Below are 20,985 nucleotides of genomic sequence, written 5' to 3'. Positions count from 1 at the left end.
TTAACAGTCAAATAATTATCGTGTGTTGTGACAATCCTTCCTGCATAAGTACATCATATATTTGACTTGCATAATGATTTCCAGATAAGATAAACTGCGAAAAACCTTATGTTGCTTCAAAGCAACAGTGGAATTGAGTGGAAATTCCGTAATATAATGCCTCGCTTTACAAATCTATTGATGTAGGTGTTTGAAATTTTGCTTTGCAGGTATAACATCACATTCTAGACACTTTTTAAATATTGCGTCACTATGTCTGGCTTTTTGACTGATGCTGACCTAGAATATATTATGAATTTACCCGATAATGAGTTCAATGCATACATTGATGTCCCTGATGGGGATATATCAGATGTTGGGGATGAAGATAAAGATGAAACTGTCGAAATTGATGAAAGTTCTCAAGCTATTTCCGAAGCAGCTGTCATGAATTTCATTCAGATGGTGGAAAAGGAGGATGGAGGTGAAACTTCGGCAAGTAGAGAGGAGCAAGAGACAGAATATGAATTTCCAAAGGTAGGGACCACTAACAGAAGTAACAATATTGAGAAAGTACATATAAGTATAATTACGTATTTTAGACGTCAATGTCTTTAAATTTCAGGATGATGCAGTCAGGAGTGGTAAAGTTATTGATTCTCAGCCAAAATCAGATGTAAGCGACAACAATACAAATGCAGGAGCACCATCTACACGTGAGCAGGAGCAGCAGCAGCAGCAGCAAGTAAAACATCGATGTAAACGTAGTGATTATAAATTTAGAAAAAGTGATTTTGTGGTACAAGACACAGAATGGAAAGGATCACTTCCACCACCACCAGTAGAGGAAATGACACCTTTGCAATATTATAAAATATTTATGAATGATGACATATTTGAACTCATTGCTGAGCAATCTAATATCTATGCTTTGCAGAAAGATTCAGTTTCTTTGCAGACGAGCAAAAATGAAATGGAGCAGTTTGTTGGTATTTTACTGCACATGGGCATAATCAAAATGCCTTCCATTCATTTATACTGGTCGAATGAGTGTAGGTATTCACCAATAGCTGATGTGATGAGCAGAACTCGCTTCTTCCAGCTACTGCGGTATTTTCATGTTGTCAATAATCAAGACTTGCCAGAAGCTAATAGTAATCGTGACAAACTCTTCAAGATTCGCCCACTTTTATCTGCATTGCAGTCATCATTGAAGACACTCCCTCCAGAAGAATACCAAGCTGTTGATGAACAGATAATACCATTCAAGGGTAGAAGTGGTTTGAAACAGTACATAAGAAATAAGCCTCACAAGTGGGGCTACAAATCTTTTACAAGAGCTGGTGCTTCAGGCATGATGTATGATTTTGAAATTTATGTTGGCAAAAACACCTGCAGTGATAGAGGATTAGGTTTGTCTGGGGATATTGTTTTGGCATTGACGGAAACATTGCCAGAGAAACAGCATTTCAAAGTGTTTGCTGATAGTTGGTTTTCTTCTATACCATTAGCAATTGCCCTGAAAGAAAGGGGCATTGAATTCTGTGGCACTATCAGGACAGACAGGTTGGGAAAATGTCCCTTGAAAACTGAAGCGGAGCTCAAGAAAACTGGACGTGGCTCCTGTGACTGGAGAGTGGAGACAACAAACAATGTAGCTTTAGTACGCTGGTTTGACAGAAAGTGCATAAATTTCGTGTCAACATATGCTTGTGTTGAGCCCTTGGCAACATGTAGACGCTATTCTGCATCTGAAAAGAAATTCATTGATGTACCTAGACCTTACATAGTGGAAAAGTACAACAAACATATGGGGGGCGTGGACCTTGCTGACATGTTGATAGAACTATACCGTATCAACTTGAGGTCACGGAAGTGGTATATGCGCATTGTGTACTGGTGTTTGTCTGTAGCAGTTGTCAATGGATGGCTACTCCACCGTCGTCATATGGTCCAACGTGGCAAAACCTCAAAGATGTCACTCCTGCAGTTCCAAGCTAATATTGCTGCAAGTCTACTGCTTGCGGGGAAATCAGGTTCCCAAAAGAAGAGAGGAAGACCAAGTTCTGAAATGTTGACAAGGACTCCTGCAGCAAAAAGGACCGTATGTGCAGCTCCAGTTATGGATGTGCGTTTTGATGGGTTCGAACACTTTGCAGATATGGTAGAGAAGAAAGGTCGATGTAAAGTTTGCATTAAGTCTACTACACAAATTTTTTGCACCAAGTGTAAAGTGCATCTGTGTCTCACAGTAAATAAGAAGTGTTTCCACATCTTTCATGGAATATAATAACTTCATAAGGCAAAGATACAACACACACTGATGTCTGATGAGGTACGTGAAAGTAAAACAGTGAAATGTTTGCAGTACAAAAAATTCAAATTTTTACTAATACACAGAGCTGAATTTGTTAATTACTTGAAGGAAAATTAGTCATCACCACATTGTCAATAATAAAAATGCTGTGCATAGACTTCTAAGCTATAAAATGTGATGTATAAACCAATATTTTGCTTACATGAACCCATGTTTATTGAATTTTCTTTCTATGATGTCACTACCTGTAAGAACCACTGTTGCTTAAAAGCAACATCAAAAATTTTTTTGGAATAAAACATATTAAAAAAAGATTACATCATATTTTACATTTATGCACCTAAATAAGTGTAAAAACGAATTCAGATATTTTTTTTTCTCAAAACTTCGAAATTCGGTAAAGAAAGGGTTAAAGGCGCTGCAGTCTGGAACCGCAAGACCGCTACGGTCGCAGGTTCGAATCCTGCCTCGGGCATGGCTGTTTGTGATGTCCTTAGGTTAGTTAGGTTTAACTAGTTCTAAGTTCTAGGGGACTAATGACCTCAGCAGTTGAGTCCCATAGTGCTCAGAGCCATTTGAACCATATTGATCTCTTGGTCTCCCTCTACGGTTTTTACCCTCCACGCTGCCCTCCAATGCTAAATTTGTGATCCCTTGATGCCTCAAAACATGTCCTACCAACCGATCCCTTCTTCTAGTCAAGTTGTGCCACAAACTTCTCTTCTCCCCAATCCTATTCAATACCTCCTCATTAGTTACGTGATCTACCCATCTTATCTTCAGCATTCTTCTGTAGCACCACATTTCGAAAGCTTCTATTCTCTTCTTGTCCAAACTGGTTATCGTCCATGTTTCACTTCCATACATGGCTACGCTCCATACAAATACTTTCAGAAACGACTTCCTGACACTTAAATCTATACTCGATGTTAACAAATTTCTCTTCTTCAGAAACGATTTCCTTGCCATTGCCAGTCTACATTTTATATCCTCTCTACTTCGACCATCATCAGTTATTTTACTCCCTAAATAGCAAAACTCCTTTACTACTTTAAGTGTCTCATTTCCTAATCTAATCCCCTCAGCATCACCCGATTTAGTTAGACTACATTCCATTATCCTCGTTTTGCTTTTGTTGGTGTTCATCTTATATCCTCCTTTCAAGACACTGTCCATTCCGTTCAACTGCTCTTCCAAGTCCTTTGCTGTCTCTGACAGAATTACAATGTCATCGGCGAACCTCAAAAGTTTTTACTTCTTCTCCATGAATTTTAATACCTACTCCGAATTTTTCTTTTGTTTCCTTTACTGCTTGCTCAATATACAGATTGAATAACATCGGGGAGAGGCTACAACCCTGTCTCACTCCTTTCCCAACCACTGCTTCCCTTTCATGCCCCTCGACTCTTATAACTGCCATCTGGTTTCTGTACAAATTGTAAATAGCCTTTCGCTCCCTGTATTTTACCCCTGCCACCTTCAGAACTTGAAAGAGAGTATTCCAGTTAACGTTGTCAAAAGCTTTCTCTAAGTCTACAAATGCTAGAAACGTAGGTTTGCCTTTTCTTAATCTTTCTTCTAAGATAAGTCGTAAGGTTAGTATTGCCTCACGTGTTCCAACATTTCTACGGAATCCAAACTGATCTTCCCCGAGGTCCGCTTCTCCCAGTTTTTTCCATTCGTCTGTAAAGAATTCGCGTTAGTATTTTGCAGCTGTGACTTATTAAACTGATAGTTCGGTAATTTTCACATCTGTCAACACCTGCTTTCTTTGGGATTGGAATTATTATATTCTTCTTGAAGTCTGTGGGTATTTCGCCTGTCTCATACATCGTGCTCACCAGATGGTAGAGTTTTGTCATGACTGGCTCTCCCAAGGCCATCAGTAGTTCTAATGGAATGTTGTCTACTCCCGGGGCCTTGTTTCGACTCAGGTCCTTCAGTGCTCTGTCAAACTCTTCACGCAGTATCTTATCTCCCATTTCATCTTCATCTACATCCTCTTCCATTTCCATAATATTGTCCTCAAGTACATCGCCCTTGTATAAACCCTCTATATACTCCTTCCACCTTTCTGCCTTCCCTTCTTTGCTTAGAACTGGGTTGCCACCTGAGCTCTTGATATTCATACAAGTGGTTCTTCTCTCCCAAGGTCTCTTTAATTTTCCTGTAGGCAGTATCTATCTTACCCCTAGTGAGACAAGCCTCTACATCCTTACATTTGTCCTCTAGCCATCCCTGCTTAGCCATTTTGCACTTTGTGTCAATCTCATTTTTGAGACGTTTGTATTCCCTTTTGCCTGCTTCATTTACTGCATTTTTATATTTTCTCCTTTCATCAATTAAATTCAATATTTCTTCTGTTACCCAAGGAATTCTATTAGCCCTCGTCTTTTTACCTACTTGATCGTCTGTTGCCTTCACTACTTCATCCCTCAGAGCTACCCATTCTTCTTCTACTGTATTTCTTTCCCCCATTCCTGTCAATTGTTCCCTTATGCTCTCCCTGAAACTCTCTACAACCTCTGGTTCTTTCAGTTTATCCAGGTCCTATCTCCTTAAATTCCCACCTTTTTGCAGTTTCTTCAGTTTCAATCTGCAGTTCATAACCAATAGATTGTGGTCAGAATCCACATCTGCCCCTGGAAATGTCTTACAATTTAAAACCTGGTTCCTAAATCTCTATCTTACCATTATATAATCTATCTGATGCCTATTAGTATCTCCAGGATTCTTCCAGGTATACAACCTTCTTTTATGATTCTTGAACCAAGTGTTAGCTATGATTAAGTTATGCTCTGTGCAAAATTCTACAAGGCGGCTCCCTCTTTCATTTCTTCCCCCCCCCCCCCCCCCCAATCCATATTCACCTACTATGTTTCCTTCTCTCCCTTTTCCTACTGACGAATTCCAGTCACCCATGACTATTAAATTTTCGTCTCCCTTCACTACCTGAATAATTTCTTTTATCTCGTCATACATTTCATCACTTTCTTCATCATCTGCAGAGCTAGTTGGCATATAAACTTGTACTACTGTAGTAGGCATGGGCTTTGTGTCTATCTTGGCCACAATAATGCGTTCACTATGCTGTTTGTAGTAGCTAACCCGCACTCCTATTTTTTTATTCATTATTAAACCTACTCCTGCATTACCCCTATTTGATTTTGTATTTATAACCCTGTAATCACCGGACCAAAAGTCGTGTTCCTCCTGCCACCGAACTTCACTAATTCCCACTATATCTAACTTTAACCCATCCATTTCCCTTTTTAAATTTTCTAACCTACCTGCCCGATTAAGGGATCTGACATTCCACGCTCCGATCCGTAGAATGCCAGTTTTCTTTCTCCTGATAACGACGTCCTCGTGTGTAGTCCCCGCCCGGAGATCCGAATGAGGGACTATTTTACCTCCGGAATATTTTACCCAAGAGGACGCCATCATCATTTAATCATACAGTAAAGCTGCATGTCCTCGGGAAAAATTACGGCTGTAGTTTCCCCTTGCTTTCAGCCGTTCGCAGTACCAGCACAGCAAGGCCGTTTTGGTTAATGTTACAAGGCCAGATCAGTCAATCATCCAGACTGTTGCCCCTGCAACTACTGAAAAGGCTGCTGCCTCTCTTCAGGAACCACATGTTTGTCTGGCCTCTCAACAGATGCCCCTCCGCTGTGGTTGCACCTACGGTACGGCCATCTGTATCGCTGAGGCACCCAAGCCCCACCAACGGCAAGGTCCATGGTTCATGGGGGATGTTATTAGGTAACTGAAAACCATCCACCACTTTCATTTAAGGCGCCTCTTGCCGGTGTTCCGCAGCGCTAAAAGTGTGAGCAGCCTGCTAGCCAACAATGTGAACCGTACCTCAAACGCGCCGCGTTTGTCCCGCAGCCGCCTCATTGTTAGCTTTGTCATGTCAGTGTGTTAGTCGTGAACTAAGGTTCGGTGCCCCTGAGCGTTCGTCGCGTACTGAGTGTATTTGTGCTCATATTTGGTGATATAATTATTAGTGGAATAAATAATATCTGATGTGCCCTCAAGAACAATGACTAAGTGGAAAATATGCGAAGAGAAAAGAAGTTTCCAAGAAATATGGGAAGAAGAATTTTGCTTTATAAGTGGACACAAGGAAAGGACTGCTACTTGCTTAAGCCAAGATACGATTGTGGGACTGAAGCCACTACACAAGTAAGCACAATTCATTTACAGTAGCTTTTCCTTTGGATTCAGATAAAAGAAAGGGGAAAAAAATGCACATCTGAAACCTACCATTCGTCGTCAACAAAACGTTATGTTAGCAGCAGTTGTACAAAGTGAGGCTGTCACAAGAGCATCATACCAAGTATGTAATATTCTGGCAAAAAATATGAAAGCTTTCACTGGTGCTGAATTAGTGAAGCAATGTATGATGACCGTTTCTGAAACTTTGTTTCAAAATTTCCCCAACAGTAAACAAATATCAGCTGAAATAAATAAGTTCACACTTTCATAATCTACCTGTCGACGTCGTACAGAAGATATTTCAAAATATATATTTGAGGCAGTAATTAATAAAATTGAACTATGCAAATACTTAAGTCTTGCATGTGATTCCAGTACAGATTTAGCTTCGATGGCTCAGTTTTCATTATTTGTGTGTTGCTGCACAAATGATGGGGTAATAGAGGAAGATTTTTTAGCAATTATAACCATGAAAGGTCACACAAAAAGATGTGATTTTGTGGATGCAATTAAAGAATTTGTAAGAAAATGACTTATCTATGAGCAAATTAATATCAGTATGTACAGATGGTTGTCCGCAAAGACGGGCGTCAACAGCGGTTTGATAGCACTGATTAAGAAGGAAGGGAATTTGACAAATTTACTCTCCATTCACTGCTTACTGCATCGAGAAAGTTTGGCATGTCAAATTTCAAATATCAAATTAAAGAATGTTATGCAAAAAGGTTATAAACGTTATAAATTTCATGTGAACTTAATCACCGAAAATTTAAAGAACGTCTGCAGGAACTGCAAGCTTGTTACAGTGATGTTCTCTCACATACTGCTGTCAGATGGCTAAGCAAAGGAAAAGTGTTGGAACGGTTTGTCAATTTGAAATCTGTAATTATTTTATTCTTACCAAAGTGGAAAACATTATCTTGAACTTGATGATGATGAATGATGGATACTTACAGCTTTTTGACCGATATTACACAAAAATTCACCACACTTGGAATTACAAGGACCAAACGAGATAATTGGGCAAATGACTAACAAAATATTTGCATTTGAAGTCAAACTGCAATTATATATAAATGAACTCGAAGTAAAAGATCTGTCTAATTTTTCAGCTGTTGCTATGCTCCAATCAGGCTTAACTATCGCCGAAACTATTTACCAAAACATGAAACAATATTTGGAGGCCTATTTGGAAGAAATAAAAAACAGATCTGCAAATGTCTGACATATTCGAAGCTGTTTCATTCTCATAGAGAACCCTTGGCATGTTGGACATGATGATCTCAAATTATTCTACCAATCTGGATTTCCTGAAACTAATTTGCTAAATGTAATAATCGAACTTCAGCATGACATACAGCTTAAAGCTCTGTTTATAGAACATCGTGAAACACAACAGTACACTGAATTTTGGAAATGTGTGTCTAACAGTTATAAAAATTTACGAGCTGTGCACAGTTCATTTTAACACTATTTCCTTCAACTTACATTAGTGAAGCTTCATTTTCAAAAATGAAGTACCTGAAAAATAAATATCGTAATCGGTTGTCCAGTCATTTAGAAGACGCAATGAGGATTGCGTGCAGCCCAAACGAGGCAAATATAGACGACATAGCCAAGTTCAACATCACAAGTAACATTAACGAAAAATTGTATATATTTGTATTTACGTTTGTTTCGCAGTTACAATGAATAAAAACCCGATTCAATAAGAGACCTGTAGCTTTCTTATATAGCCTGTTGCATGTGTAGTGCATATGTCCTCTTCTTATTTTTTAAATTTCTTATTTATTTCTACATTTTTGAAAGTTTGAGATTAATGCAATTATAATAAAGATTTTGTGGCCATTTGAATAAAGTAATACAATATTCTAATAATACATCTGTCTCATCTTGCATGAAAGTACTTTAAAATAAATTTCAGGATCAAGATACACTGATCACAGATTTGTTTTTGGTAGTAGCTCAAAATTACTAATAATTCCCTCCCTTTCCTTCACACTTCATATGCTCCTGCCTAGCTACGTGAATATTGTAAGATTATGCAAGTCAAGTGAATTTTATTTTAACAGAGATAATTAAACTGGAATGAATTAGTCAGATGCACTGTATGCTATTTTCCAATTTATTGAAATTTGATCAGCATCACTTTATGCAGTTTTCAACACTCGTAAACATGGTCACAGTCATTCTCTGAAAGTCTGTGAATGGCACATATCATCATTGACTCATGCTACCACTACGATTATTCCAGTCGGTCTTAACACCCAACTCCTGTGAAGACTGACTAAAAATGTAATTGTTGACACAACTACTTGAATATCTCCTATGAATGTATTCCTAATAATCTAACAGTTGTCAAACCGGCGGACGGGTATTTAAAAATCTTTTTCCCTGTACTGCAGAATTTCCGTATAATAAACATGGCTTATTGTTGTCACCAACTGCACAGCAATGTTATTTGGCGAAGGAGTTACATACATCCGACAGTTGCGAGTGGTTTGTTTCCGAAAGTTCTATTACATTTTAACAGGTGTTAATGTTTACAGTTTCTGAAGGACGATAAATGATATATATCCAAATCCGGTAAAGAATAAATGGTTTGTAGCTGTCGGCTGTACCTGTCCCCTTCATCAAATGAAAAATATACTGGAAGAATTATAAGTAGCAGCGCATAAAGTTGTTCTATCACCTTTACAGGTGCCACTTGGTACAGGGGCAGATAGATTTGTCGTTGCGGTGGGAGGCGACGTAATAATGGAAATGTTTTCTTGTTTGTTTCTCAGTGCTGACAACAAATGGGTGCATGTGCCTCATACCAATTATCTGCTATTGGATCAATCTTAAATGAAAGCGCGTTGGATATATATATATATATATATATATATATATATATATATATATATATATATATATATATATATATATATATATATATGTGTGTGTGTGTGTGTGTGTTTATGCTCCACTTCTCCTCCTAAACCACGCTGACACACACATTATTTTCAATATGTAAAGAAATATTGTGGGATAAGCAAAGGCAACGTCTTATTGGGGCAGGGTATGGTAATGTGGAGGGAGAAGGGGGAGGAGGACATAGACACATACGAGGGGAATATGAAATGGACGGTTAAAGGGGTGAAGAGATGGTGAGTGAGGGGAAAGTCGAGATGGACGACAGAGAGTGAGGGAAGGAAGAGAGAGAATAATATAAGATTGGAATAAATACATATCTAACCAATGCCAGGTACCTCATCTAGTATGAAATAAAATTAAGGCTGCTGAGTGAGTTGAAGAAAAACGACTTTCAAAACATGTAGAAAAAAATTGTGATCTTGTCTCATGTTACACCATACATTTAAGTACAAGTCCATTTGCTGTTATTAACCATCTGTGCACAAAGACAACGCAGCAACATTTTGTCGGGCAATTACAGTGTTACAATTTACGGGTCATTGTGGGTGGCAACCATCTCCAACAGAGAACATTCTACACGTCGTGGTCCAAGTGGTATCGACTTTAACGATAAGTGCTAAAAAGTCAGTGGTAAACGTCGCGCTTCTTTAATATAGCTAGTCTATTGGAGGTTCATAAAAAACTATTTACGTGGTTTGCCAGGTAATAAAAAGACCTGGAAATTTGTGGCCCGAGGTGCCACATGATATTGTTAGTTTTGGCCCTTGAGCAAAAACGTTTGACGACCACTGGCTTAGAGAGAATGGAAAGCAAGAAGGTTTCCATCAAGATACATGAACTGGAGATGGGAAAGAAACGACCAAGAGGAAGGCGGAGGGATAGATGGATGAAAGGTGTCGAATGTGTTGAAAAAAGAGGACTAGACCTGACTGAACACAGGAAGATGTTGGGAAAACAGGATTACATGGCGAGGCTTATGTTCGGAATAGATCTCAGCCTGCGGCTGGAAACTGTCAAGATGATGATTATGATGATGATGATTGCCTTATTTGTGCAGATGCCATTTAATGATATGGCGTGCCAGAACAAAAAAATGGTTCAAATGGCTCTGAGCACTATGCGACTTAACTTCTGAGGTCATCAGTCGCCTAGAACTTAGAACTAATTAAACCTAACTAACCTAAGGACATCACACACATCCATGCCCGAGGCAGGATTCGAACCTGCGACTCTAGCGGTGCCAGAACAGCAAATGTACAGGTGTACACTGTATTAAAAAGATGTTGATTGTCTAAATGAACAATTTAGAAATATTTTTTAAACAAGGCCTTAGGCGGAAAAGCTGTAAACAGGGTCGTATCGAGGAGGTGGCGAAAGGGTTCCCTCCAAGGTGGCAGACACAGCGTAACGGAAACAGCAACATTAGGGATATTACGCGAAACAGTTCTGAAGAAGACGTCACAACTTGTGACTCAAAACGGAATATTTACTCATAGCTCTGAAACTTTTAACTGTCTATCCTACCTCCTAAAAGACCTACGATATTACGTGACTGACGATCGGATTCGTCGCAAATAGGATTAACCAAAAGAGTTACTGGAAATATTCCGTTATGGAAGCTACACACACGTACATTTAGACCTCCACTGAACTAAAACCGAAACGTCAGGAATAGGCAGCTTAAACCTTCATAAGCAAAGACGTACGACACAATTTAAATGTTATTCCGGACGTAAAGCTGTATACGATATTGCAGTACCCCTCTTGTTACGAATTACGTGAAACGTATTCGCAGCTGCGAATGTGGACAACCATGAGCTGTATAATGGAATGACTACAATGAAAATTTGTGCTGGACGGGGTCTCCAACGCGGATTTCGCGCTTGTAGCTTATTCACCGGGCAAGCGACTTTCAATTAAAATGTCTCTCCTGTAAGAGAAAATACGTAAGGAACGTTCGATTGCAAGTTGTAGACACATGGTTGACGACATATGAAAGTTTGGGTGTGGTCGTGAATCGTGCTCGAATAGCCTATGGTAAGGCGACCGTTCGCGATAAGTGAGAATTGCGGGTTCGGGTCCCGGTCCGGCACGAATTCTCATTGTCGTCATTCCTTTGTGCAGTTGATGGTTGTCGATATTTGCAATTGCGAATACATTTCATGTATACACTTAATTTCAATGTTATCATCGGACGTAAAGCTTTATATTCAAACACCTCTGTCGAAATCGCTTCGATTTAAATCCCAGTTCCAATAAATATAATACACAACAGTAACGAAACAGGGGTCACCGCTACGGTCACAGGTTCGAATCCTGCCTCGGGCATGGATGTGTGTGATGTCCTTAGGTTAGTTAGGTTTAAGTAGTTATAAGTTCTAGGGGACTCATCACCTCAGATGTTAAGTCCCGTAGTGCTCAGAGCTATTTGAACCATTTTTGAATAAGCAGTGTGTATATCGGCTTGAACTCTGCTAGGGAAACTTTCAATGATATGTCTGTCTGTGGAAGAATAGCAGGCCACTCTTCCGCAAAAACAGAAACCAGAGAAGATAGTGATGTAGGACACTGGAGCCTGCAGTGAAATCGACGTTGAAGTCATCCCAGAGTAGTTCCATTGGGCTTAGGCTTAGATTCATACCGCTTTATGACAGAGTGCATTACCATACAAACAGTCATCGGCTCGGAAATGTTCCTCTACTGTACGCAGTACACGATACTGCAACATGTGTTCATACTGTTTCACATTTAGCGTTTTCTTAATCGCAGTATGGGGACCACACCCTAACCAATTGCACCCCCATGCCCTAACACTACCTCATCCGTAGTTCACTGTTGGCATTACACACAATGGCTATGTGTCGTCAGTGCGGCTATGTGGAATAGAATCTTGGTCAATTAAAGCCTCCTTCCTGAGCAGGCTGAAAGTGCTAGAAATTTAGATGTAGCATCGCATGCTAAAGATCGCATGGGCATATCATATGGTCAGGGATATGGTTCTTTACCTTGAAGATAAAAAGTCATAACGACTAGGCACCATAAAAAAGGAGAACTGAGTATGTTGGAGACACGAAACGAAACGAAAAGTTTAGCTTCATGCAACTCACCACAGGAGGAGGATTGATGGGACATCCCATATGTTGCCATCTTGATTAGAACGCCTGGGAGTACTGAATACAATGTGCTTATCACAGTCTTTCCGTAAGGAGATGACCCTCCAGTAGGATCTCTGAAGTCCAGGACTAACTTCGACTTCGCGCACTCCCCTCCCCCCCCCCCCTTTTACAATCCACTCCGCTGACATCACAGTTCTTTTCGTTTAACATTCAAGTGCTAAGCCTGTTTATTCCTTTATTGAGATCAACAGGACTTTACAACCAAGTAAAGGGCACGCATTTCAAAAATCCTTATTGTATGATTTCAAACATGGAGTAACAAACAAAACAAAAAAATGGAGAATATGCGACAGTGAATGCAACCACTAACTCAAGTCAAGAAACAAGCGTCTACTGTAGCAGCGGAAGGTAGGTTTGTTGATTAACACAGTCGAATTCGTTCCGTTAACTTTACGACTGTGGCGTTTGAGATCCTATTGTAGGTGACTCAGGTATCGCGGCACTTCCATCTGACCGAACAGTTTAACTCTCGCCAATTTAAGTGAGGTTCTTAGGTTCTTGCTTAGCCAGACACTCGGAAATAGCGACACATTGGGAAAAGCAGACCAACATTTGTGACAAGCAGGACTACAAATGTTGTAAGGAATGTGTCAGAACTCTCCATTACATAAAACAATACATCCAACTTAACGCTATTCTTTGCATAGCGTAAGCACTCAGATATCGATAACAACAATCTGAGGGCGAAACATGAGATCGCAATTCTAAACATTGTTGAGAGACGAGGTCTGTCAGACTGGAAGCTGTAGTGTCGGTCGCGAGTTCGCAGACAAAGACGTGTCACGCTGCCCTCATGTCGGTGATAGCAGGTCTTACCACACTCAAGGTCTGATTTCATTTATATAGCCAGGAGAGATTTAGATAGCTTGACTACGCTTGAAGATGGAATTCAAGGGAAAATTCGCAAGCATAGCGCAAAAGTAATTGCAGGGTTAGACTCGTGATTGTTAGGCCGAGCGGTTCTAGGCGCTCAGTCCGGAGCCGCGCGACTGCTACGGTCGCAGGTTCGAATCCTGCCTCGGGCATGGATGTGTGTGATGTCCTTAGGTTAGTTAGGTTTAAGTAGTTCTAAGTTCTAGGGGACTTATGACCTCAGCAGTTGAGTCCCATAGTGCTCAGAGCCATTTGAACCCATTTTTTTTGTTAGGCCGAGTTTGCAATAATCCCATGTTTTGCTTGTCAGTTAAAGAAGCCTCCTTATCCTCCAAATAATAATAATCATCATTCTCCACATTTAAATATTATAATGTGGTTACTTAACTAACTTTGAAACTGAAATAATTTATTAATCTGGCACTCAGCTATTATTGGCACATATGTCATTGTCATTATTAATACTTGTTCATGATGAGTCTGAAGTTTTGAATAGGCTTAATTAATGAAATGCCTTCTCAAAAGTTATTTAGTGGTTAACAGGACCTAAGCAAACTTCTTTTTATTTCATATTCAAATACGCAGTCAGGTAGCTTATCAAAATGTTAGTTTTAAGTTTTTCATCCAATGATCTACTGAGGGCTTAAATGACAGTGAAACTGACACTCATACGACACACACACAGTCTTATGCAGCTGAGATTCCGTTTACTGATAGCTCAGGTTGCTTGTCGCGTCCAGTTTCACAGACGAAAATAGGCAATATTTATTGCAGCTACACACGTGTTAGTTGCACATACGTTACAAAGTCACTGCTGCTCATTTCACTATCATCAATTTGACATTTCGTGTTTTAATCAGACTAAAAATAAAAATATATCTAAACATACGTAAGTGCACAGCCAGTCCTAAGCCCGGATCGAATGTGAAGGGATCTTCTTATTACAAAACGGTTGGAGAAGCCACGACTAACTCCGACTAATTTTGCACAGTTGTATTTCCGACCACAGCTTCCCCCGCTGTTGTGGCCTGCTTTGACGGATGCAAAAACCGCCTCTAAGATATTTGTGGGCGGAATCACCATGCTGACGTCACTTCCTAAATCGTAAAGACCACGAAACCGCACAGTCTGGATCTCCTCATTATTTCCTTTCGCAAATCTCGCCCCCGTTTGCATTTTAGTACCCCCCCAATCCGTTCCCTTCTTATTCTCATTCTTCATCCCTCTTCAGCTTTCCTTTTTCTTTCGCCTGTCACAGAACTCTCCCTTGTAGAAACGGTCACCAGGATGCTCATCCTGGCTGCCGTACCAGTGCGACACTCAAAGTAGAAAATTCGTTTTGTATCCTAATCATGGATATTTTAATTGTTACTCACAATCAGCAGCTAAAGCCGTCAGCACACGTGACTAGTTACCTAACGTTTAATGTGGCGCTCTACGAGTTTCCTGACGTCACTTTATGCTATTTCACGTTGAGGAGCAATTTCGTCACGTGAAACACAAAACAAGTTCTGTCACATTTCAGCAACGTGCCACTTAAAATAGAACCAACACGAAGCAAGAAAGTTCCGTGCTTCACAGTCAGGACGCCAGACGCAGCATTATATTTGTCGTGTTCAGTAGAAGCCCATATTCGGTGTTATTTGTTAAACCCTATTAATATATGTTGTTCTAAAGCACCAGCACATTGATTATCTAGAGAACGAATCGTTATTGGTACGATGTGTTGCAAGAAAATGGTGGGAAACGTCATATTGTGGTTAAGAAATTTTCATATCTAGTTACTTTCGCTTTATAGTTCGAGTGTTATGAGAGTAAGCCGTTTCAAAGCAACAAACAAGATTCAAGAAAAAGTGTCGTTCTTGTTAAGATTTATTATAGTTAAATGTCAATTAATAACATTTCGGCGATTAAAGCACTCAGGAGACCGTAACAGAAAATACGGGGTCGCCAAAAGCGGAGTTTCAACATAGCGAAGTTGGTTGAAGCAATACTTTCCGAAGTCGAAAGTGGAACTGTAAAGGATTCGTGTTCTGCTGTATGCATTTTTTTTTGTTTTTCATCTTCGCCGTTTCTAAAAGGTTGCAGGACATTACTATGAAGATAACAGAAATAATTTCTGTAATATTTGTTGTTACGTAAATTTAAGTGCGCTGTCTGTCAAGAGTGAGTTCGTTCGATGTGGTGAACTTTTACAAGTTGGTATCATTTCTGAGCGAACATGTATCTTTCATTTTTGTCTTACTACGCATTCACAAATACTTAAGTTTTTATTTGTGTAATCACAGACAGAACATGACAAGCGTATGGTCAGGAAAGAAAAAGGGTGTTTTAATAGAGTTAACGGGCCGACTTGGAGCAGGAGAAGCACATGGGATATTTTAATTTCCACTGTGTATATTTGTACAAATAAATTAATAAAATTTTATGTTTACAGAATCTTCCGTCGGTTCATGGTAGAACAACATTATAATAAACGAAAAGCACCAGTTTGCTTTTGTTCTACAATATTACTTTTATTGTTAACCGGTTTTTGGCCGCGGTGGTCTCGCGGTTCTAGGCGCGCAGTCCGGAACCGTGCGACTGCTACGGTCGCAGGTTCGAATCCTGCCTCGGGCATGGATGTGTGTGATGTCCTTAGGTTAGTTAGGTTTAAGTAGTTCTAAGTTCTAGGGGACTAATGACCGCAGCAGTTGAGTCCCATAGTGCTCAGAGCCATTTGAACCATTTTTTGTTAACCGGTTTCCGGCTTACAAGGCCATCTTCAGACATTGTGTGCAAACATTGTAACTTCTTTGGTGATAATACTCAGTAATAGTCTGAACACGGCCTTGTAAGCCGAAAACCGGTTAACAATAAAAGTAATATTGTAGAACAAAAGCAAACTGGTGCTTTTCATTTATCATAAAATTTTGTCAGCATGACCAGGAAGGATTCAGGATTCACACTCATGGCAGTGGAGGTTCAAAAACATAAGAAAATAAATTTTTCTAACATGTGAAATTTCATCATTTTTTCACTTACTATTGGCTGCATTTGTTGCTATAGGTACACTTCATATGTAAGGGAGATCCTTCGATGAATTTTGCACAGCATAAGTATCATACTTAGAGGTGTATGAAACTCCACAGTTCGTTTATTTTATGAAAAAAGGAATGAGCGGTTACATCTTAAACTTTATGTTTAGAACTCAAATCTTATAGTTAATTATCTCAATTTTTACCACAGTTTTCAATAGATTTAGAGAGGGTGTTTTCTTGATGGGATTGGGGAAACGAGAAACTTAACAAAACCTGAAAACAATAACTCGGAAAATATCGAAAGAAATGGTGCTATACACCACTAAATGATCGATTTCTCAGCTTTCCAATGATATCTATTAAGAAGAAACAGAAGAAGCTATAGCTGCTAGGCCTGTCTTACAGCCGGCAATGTAATGACAGAATTGAAACCTGCGGCCGGATGTGAGCTGGGTGTGTAAGCCAGTGGGTTAAAGAACAGGATCGCAGGAGTCTTCTTTACCAAGACGCCACGGCGAGGAAGCGTTTACTCGATTGCTGAATGGTTTCGAAAAATCGAGGGGAATACTGTGGCGTGTATGATGCAGCAACCGCGCTAGCTTGAGTACGGGGGAGGGAGCCCGCCGGGTGATCTGCCCAGTAATGGGCCGTGTTGTGTCACGCGTGCGCGCGCGTGCCCGGTAATGGGGCCGCATTGTTGCGGCGGACACCACGCGGCGCGCGCGCCGTGGGAACAACGGCGGCTCTGTATGACTGCGGCCAGACAGCCAGCCATTAGCTGCCGCTACCGGCACCAGGTGGCCGCATTGTCCGCACTAAGGGATTAGCCGCTGCCACGCGCCCTGTACACAAACACCGCGGATTACACGCCCTCGTGTCACGCCTTACATGGGGCACGGTTGCGTCCGGACAGCAACGGAAAACAAGCGACCGCAGATAACCAAAACTGCCGCTCACACGAGATCTGCAAGTGCACTAATACCTACCAGCACATCTACCGCATCTACAGAGCAAGACCGCCCACGCGATAGTTTGTAGAGGGGAGGGGGGAGGAGCGCTCTGCAGCTGACGATGTGGAGTATTTTTAATATTTTCGAAAAGTAATGGCGACTTGACAATACCCATTAAAGAATTCCATTTCCGACCCTGTTAAAAGCCTGCCCCATACCGAGGTGAGAACCAGTTTCCTGAAAGAAAAATACCTTGCTACCCTATAATACTTCCATTCACTGAGAACTAGGATAAGGGGGGGGGGGGTGGTTTGGATGGTCCCTCTGGCATCCGTGTATGAGCGCCCTTGATACATAGTGAAACCGTTGGGTTTGACTACCCAAAATATATCCGGAATGCATTGCTGGAAAGAAAGCCTAGGAAATTTTTATGTGAAAACTCTTCAAGCTTTTTTAAACAAAGCAGACGTTATTAACATTCTACATCTTCATTCTTCATGTCCACGTATTTATTTTTAACGTAGTCACCCAGACGACGAACACATTTCTCCCACTCAACGGACCATTTTGGTGGTACCGTGTATGACGGTTGACGGAGCCTCAACCTCACCTCTACTTGCACTGGTTCATCACTGTCCTGTAAGTTGTTCTTTAAGTTTGCGAACAGACAGAAGTCAGATTGGGCCAAGTCGGGACTGTATGGAGGATGATCGATGACAGGGAACCCAAGGCGTCGGATAGTAGAAGACGAAGCAGCGCTCGTATGTGGTCTAGTATTCTCATGCTGGAGGAGACGGTGCTCCATGTGTGGACGAACTCTCCAAATTCGAAATCCAATTACAGCCCACTGTTTCTCAGGCATCGGAATTCTTTGCTTTACATATTGCCGTGTCACACGCTAGCCGCAGAGGGCTGCAAGCCCTCTGCGGCTAGCGTATATGTTTCAATTGGCTCTGAGCACTATGGGACTTAAGGGGACACAGTCGCGAACAGGCTCAAAAAAATCGAGTTTTTTTTAGTCCTAATCTATGCTCCAATTATTTGGCTACAAAATGCCGTTTGTTTCATACAAATCTGATTATTAGATTCGGAGTTATTAATTTGTTCGTGAGGCATGGTAACTAGCGCCACGTCCATTTTTGCTGTGTCTTGCGCAGTAGTCAGCATTGACTATAGTACCACAATAATTTATGTTCCACGGATATAAATACTCTTTATTTGAGTTCCAAGAGAGAATTGTTATTCTGATGTTTGCCAGCCTGTTTGCATTGTCGACTATCGTTTGTCAGATTCTTCATCCTAGTTGTTTACGTTTTGGTGATACAAATGTAATGATTTTGTGAAACGTTATAACACAATGGGTAGAATAAGGAAGTTTGGATATAAGCCTAAGTTTCGTGGAAATAAATATGAAGAAATAAACCGCGAAACTGCTAGTTTTGAACAGAGGGCAGAAAATACACTCCTGGAAATGGAAAAAAGAACACATTGACACCGGTGTGTCAGACCCACCATACTTGCTCCGGACACTGCGAGAGGGCTGTACAAGCAATGATCACACGCACGGCACAGCGGACACACCAGGAACCGCGGTGTTGGCCGTCGAATGGCGCTAGCTGCGCAGCATTTGTGCACCGCCGCCGTCAGTGTCAGCCAGTTTGCCGTGGCATACGGAGCTCCATCGCAGTCTTTAACACTGGTAGCATGCCGCGCCGCGACAGCGTGGACGTGAACCGTATGTGCAGTTGACGGACTTTGAGCGAGGGCGTATAGTGGGCATGCGGGAGGCCGGGTGGACGTACCGCCGAATTGCTCAACACGTGGGGCGTGAGGTCTCCACAGTACATCGATGTTGTCGCCAGTGGTAGGCGGAAGGTGCACGTGCCCGTCGACCTGGGACCGGACCGCAGCGACGCACGGATGCACGCCAAGACCGTAGGATCCTACGCAGTGCCGTAGGGGACCGCACCGCCACTTCCCAGCAAATTAGGGACACTGTTGCTCCTGGGGTATCGGCGAGGACCATTCGCAACCGTCTCCATGAAGCTGGGCTACGGTCCCGCACACCGTTAGGCCGTCTTCCGCTCACGCCCCAACATCGTGCAGCCCGCCTCCAGTAGTGTCGCGACAGGCGTGAATGGAGGGACGAATGGAGACGTGTCGTCTTCAGCGATGAGAGTCGCTGCTGCCTTGGTGACAATGATGGTCGTATGCGTGTTTGGCGCCGTGCAGGTGAGCGCCACAATCAGGACTGCATACGACCGAGGCACACAGGGCCGACACCCGGCATCATGGTGTGGGGAGCGATCTCCTACACTGGCCGTACACCACTGGTGATCGTCGAGGGGACACTGAATAGTGCACGGTACATCCAAACCGTCATCGAACCCATCGTTCTACCATTCCTAGACCGGCAAGGGAACTTGCTGTTCCAACAGGACAATGCACGTCCGCATGTATCCCGTGCCACCCAACGTGCTCTAGAAGGTGTAAGTCAACTACCCTGGCCAGCAAGATCTCCGGATCTGTCCCCCATTGAGCATGTTTGGGACTGGATGAAGCGTCGTCTCACGCGGTCTGCACGTCCAGCACGAACGCTGGTCCAACTGAGGCGCCAGGTGGAAATGGCATGGCAAGCCGTTCCACAGGACTACATCCAGCATCTCTACGATCGTCTCCATGGGAGAATAGCAGCCTGCATTGCTGCGAAAGGTGGATATACACTGTACTAGTGCCGACATTGTGCATGCTCTGTTGCCTGTGTCTATGTGCCTGTGGTTCTGTCAGTGTGATCATGTGATGTATCTGACCCCAGGAATGTGTCAATAAAGTTTCCCCTTCCTGGGACAATGAATTCACGGTGTTCTTATTTCAATTTCCAGGAGTGTAATATTGAAAGTGAAGTCAGTGCGAGTGTCAGTGCTTCAAGCAAGAAGCTTCTAGGTGCAGCTGGTTTTCCAAGTGCCTCTCAAATGCGTGACAATGCAATATGTGGTGTGACAGTGTTTCTGTTGTTACTGACACAAACATTCTGATCTCCATGAGGTTATTACGTGAACTTATCGAAAAACACACAAATTGTAAAAAACTGTGGTGGAAACTTTACTTTGCACGAAGATGTGGTGAAAACAAAGGGAATTGTTTGAAATTTAGTTTTGACATGTTTCGAATGTAGCTGTACTGCCAATACAATGTCATCCCACGTAACAAGAAGCAGATTGTATGAAAACAATATAAGATTAGTGTATGCACTTAGATCTATTGGAAAAGGGCGAAGTGCAGGTGCTGTTCTTTGTGCAGTGATGAACATTCCTCCACCTCCAAGAAAGTTTGATGTTTGCAACAAGACTATTGGTGCAGTTGTAGCTGAGGTAAGTGAATCTACAATGTTGAAAGCAGCCATAGAAGCAGTTCAGTTGAATGATATGAAATCTGACCCAATGCAAATTTCGGCTGGTTTTGATGGCATTTGGCAGAAACGTGGGCATACGTCCCTAAATGGCATTGTCAGCAACTTCTTTTGATACCGG

The 20,985-nt window shown here is 41.6% G+C and overlaps 1 protein-coding gene across 1 annotated transcript; it reads left to right on the top strand.

The window, feature by feature from the left end:
- Positions 1–252: 252 nt before the first annotated feature.
- On the top strand, positions 253–20,490 carry LOC126232752 (piggyBac transposable element-derived protein 3-like). Its single transcript, XM_049942818.1, has 3 exons — positions 253–516; positions 605–2,083; positions 20,338–20,490. The coding sequence occupies exons 1-3, from the start codon at positions 253–255 to the stop codon at positions 20,488–20,490; spliced, it is 1,896 nt and encodes a 631-aa protein (XP_049798775.1).
- Positions 20,491–20,985: the final 495 nt, after the last annotated feature.

The sequence above is a fragment of the Schistocerca nitens genome, chromosome 1 (genome assembly GCF_023898315.1).
Source record: "Schistocerca nitens isolate TAMUIC-IGC-003100 chromosome 1, iqSchNite1.1, whole genome shotgun sequence".
Classification (NCBI taxonomy): domain Eukaryota; kingdom Metazoa; phylum Arthropoda; class Insecta; order Orthoptera; family Acrididae; genus Schistocerca; species Schistocerca nitens.
This window is presented reverse-complemented; position numbering and strand designations above follow the sequence as displayed.

What these genes read in the sequence shown, in the direction of transcription:
- LOC126232752 (XM_049942818.1), top strand. Translation starts at nt 253, where the DNA reads ATGTCTGGCTTTTTGACTGATGCTGACCTAGAATATATTATGAATTTA. An exon ending in CAGAATATGAATTTCCAAAG is followed by an intron (nt 517 to 604) that starts GTAGGGACCACT and finishes TTTAAATTTCAG; the next exon opens with GATGATGCAGTCAGGAGTGG. An exon ending in CTCCTGCAGCAAAAAGGACC is followed by an intron (nt 2,084 to 20,337) that starts GTATGTGCAGCT and finishes TTCAATTTCCAG; the next exon opens with GAGTGTAATATTGAAAGTGA.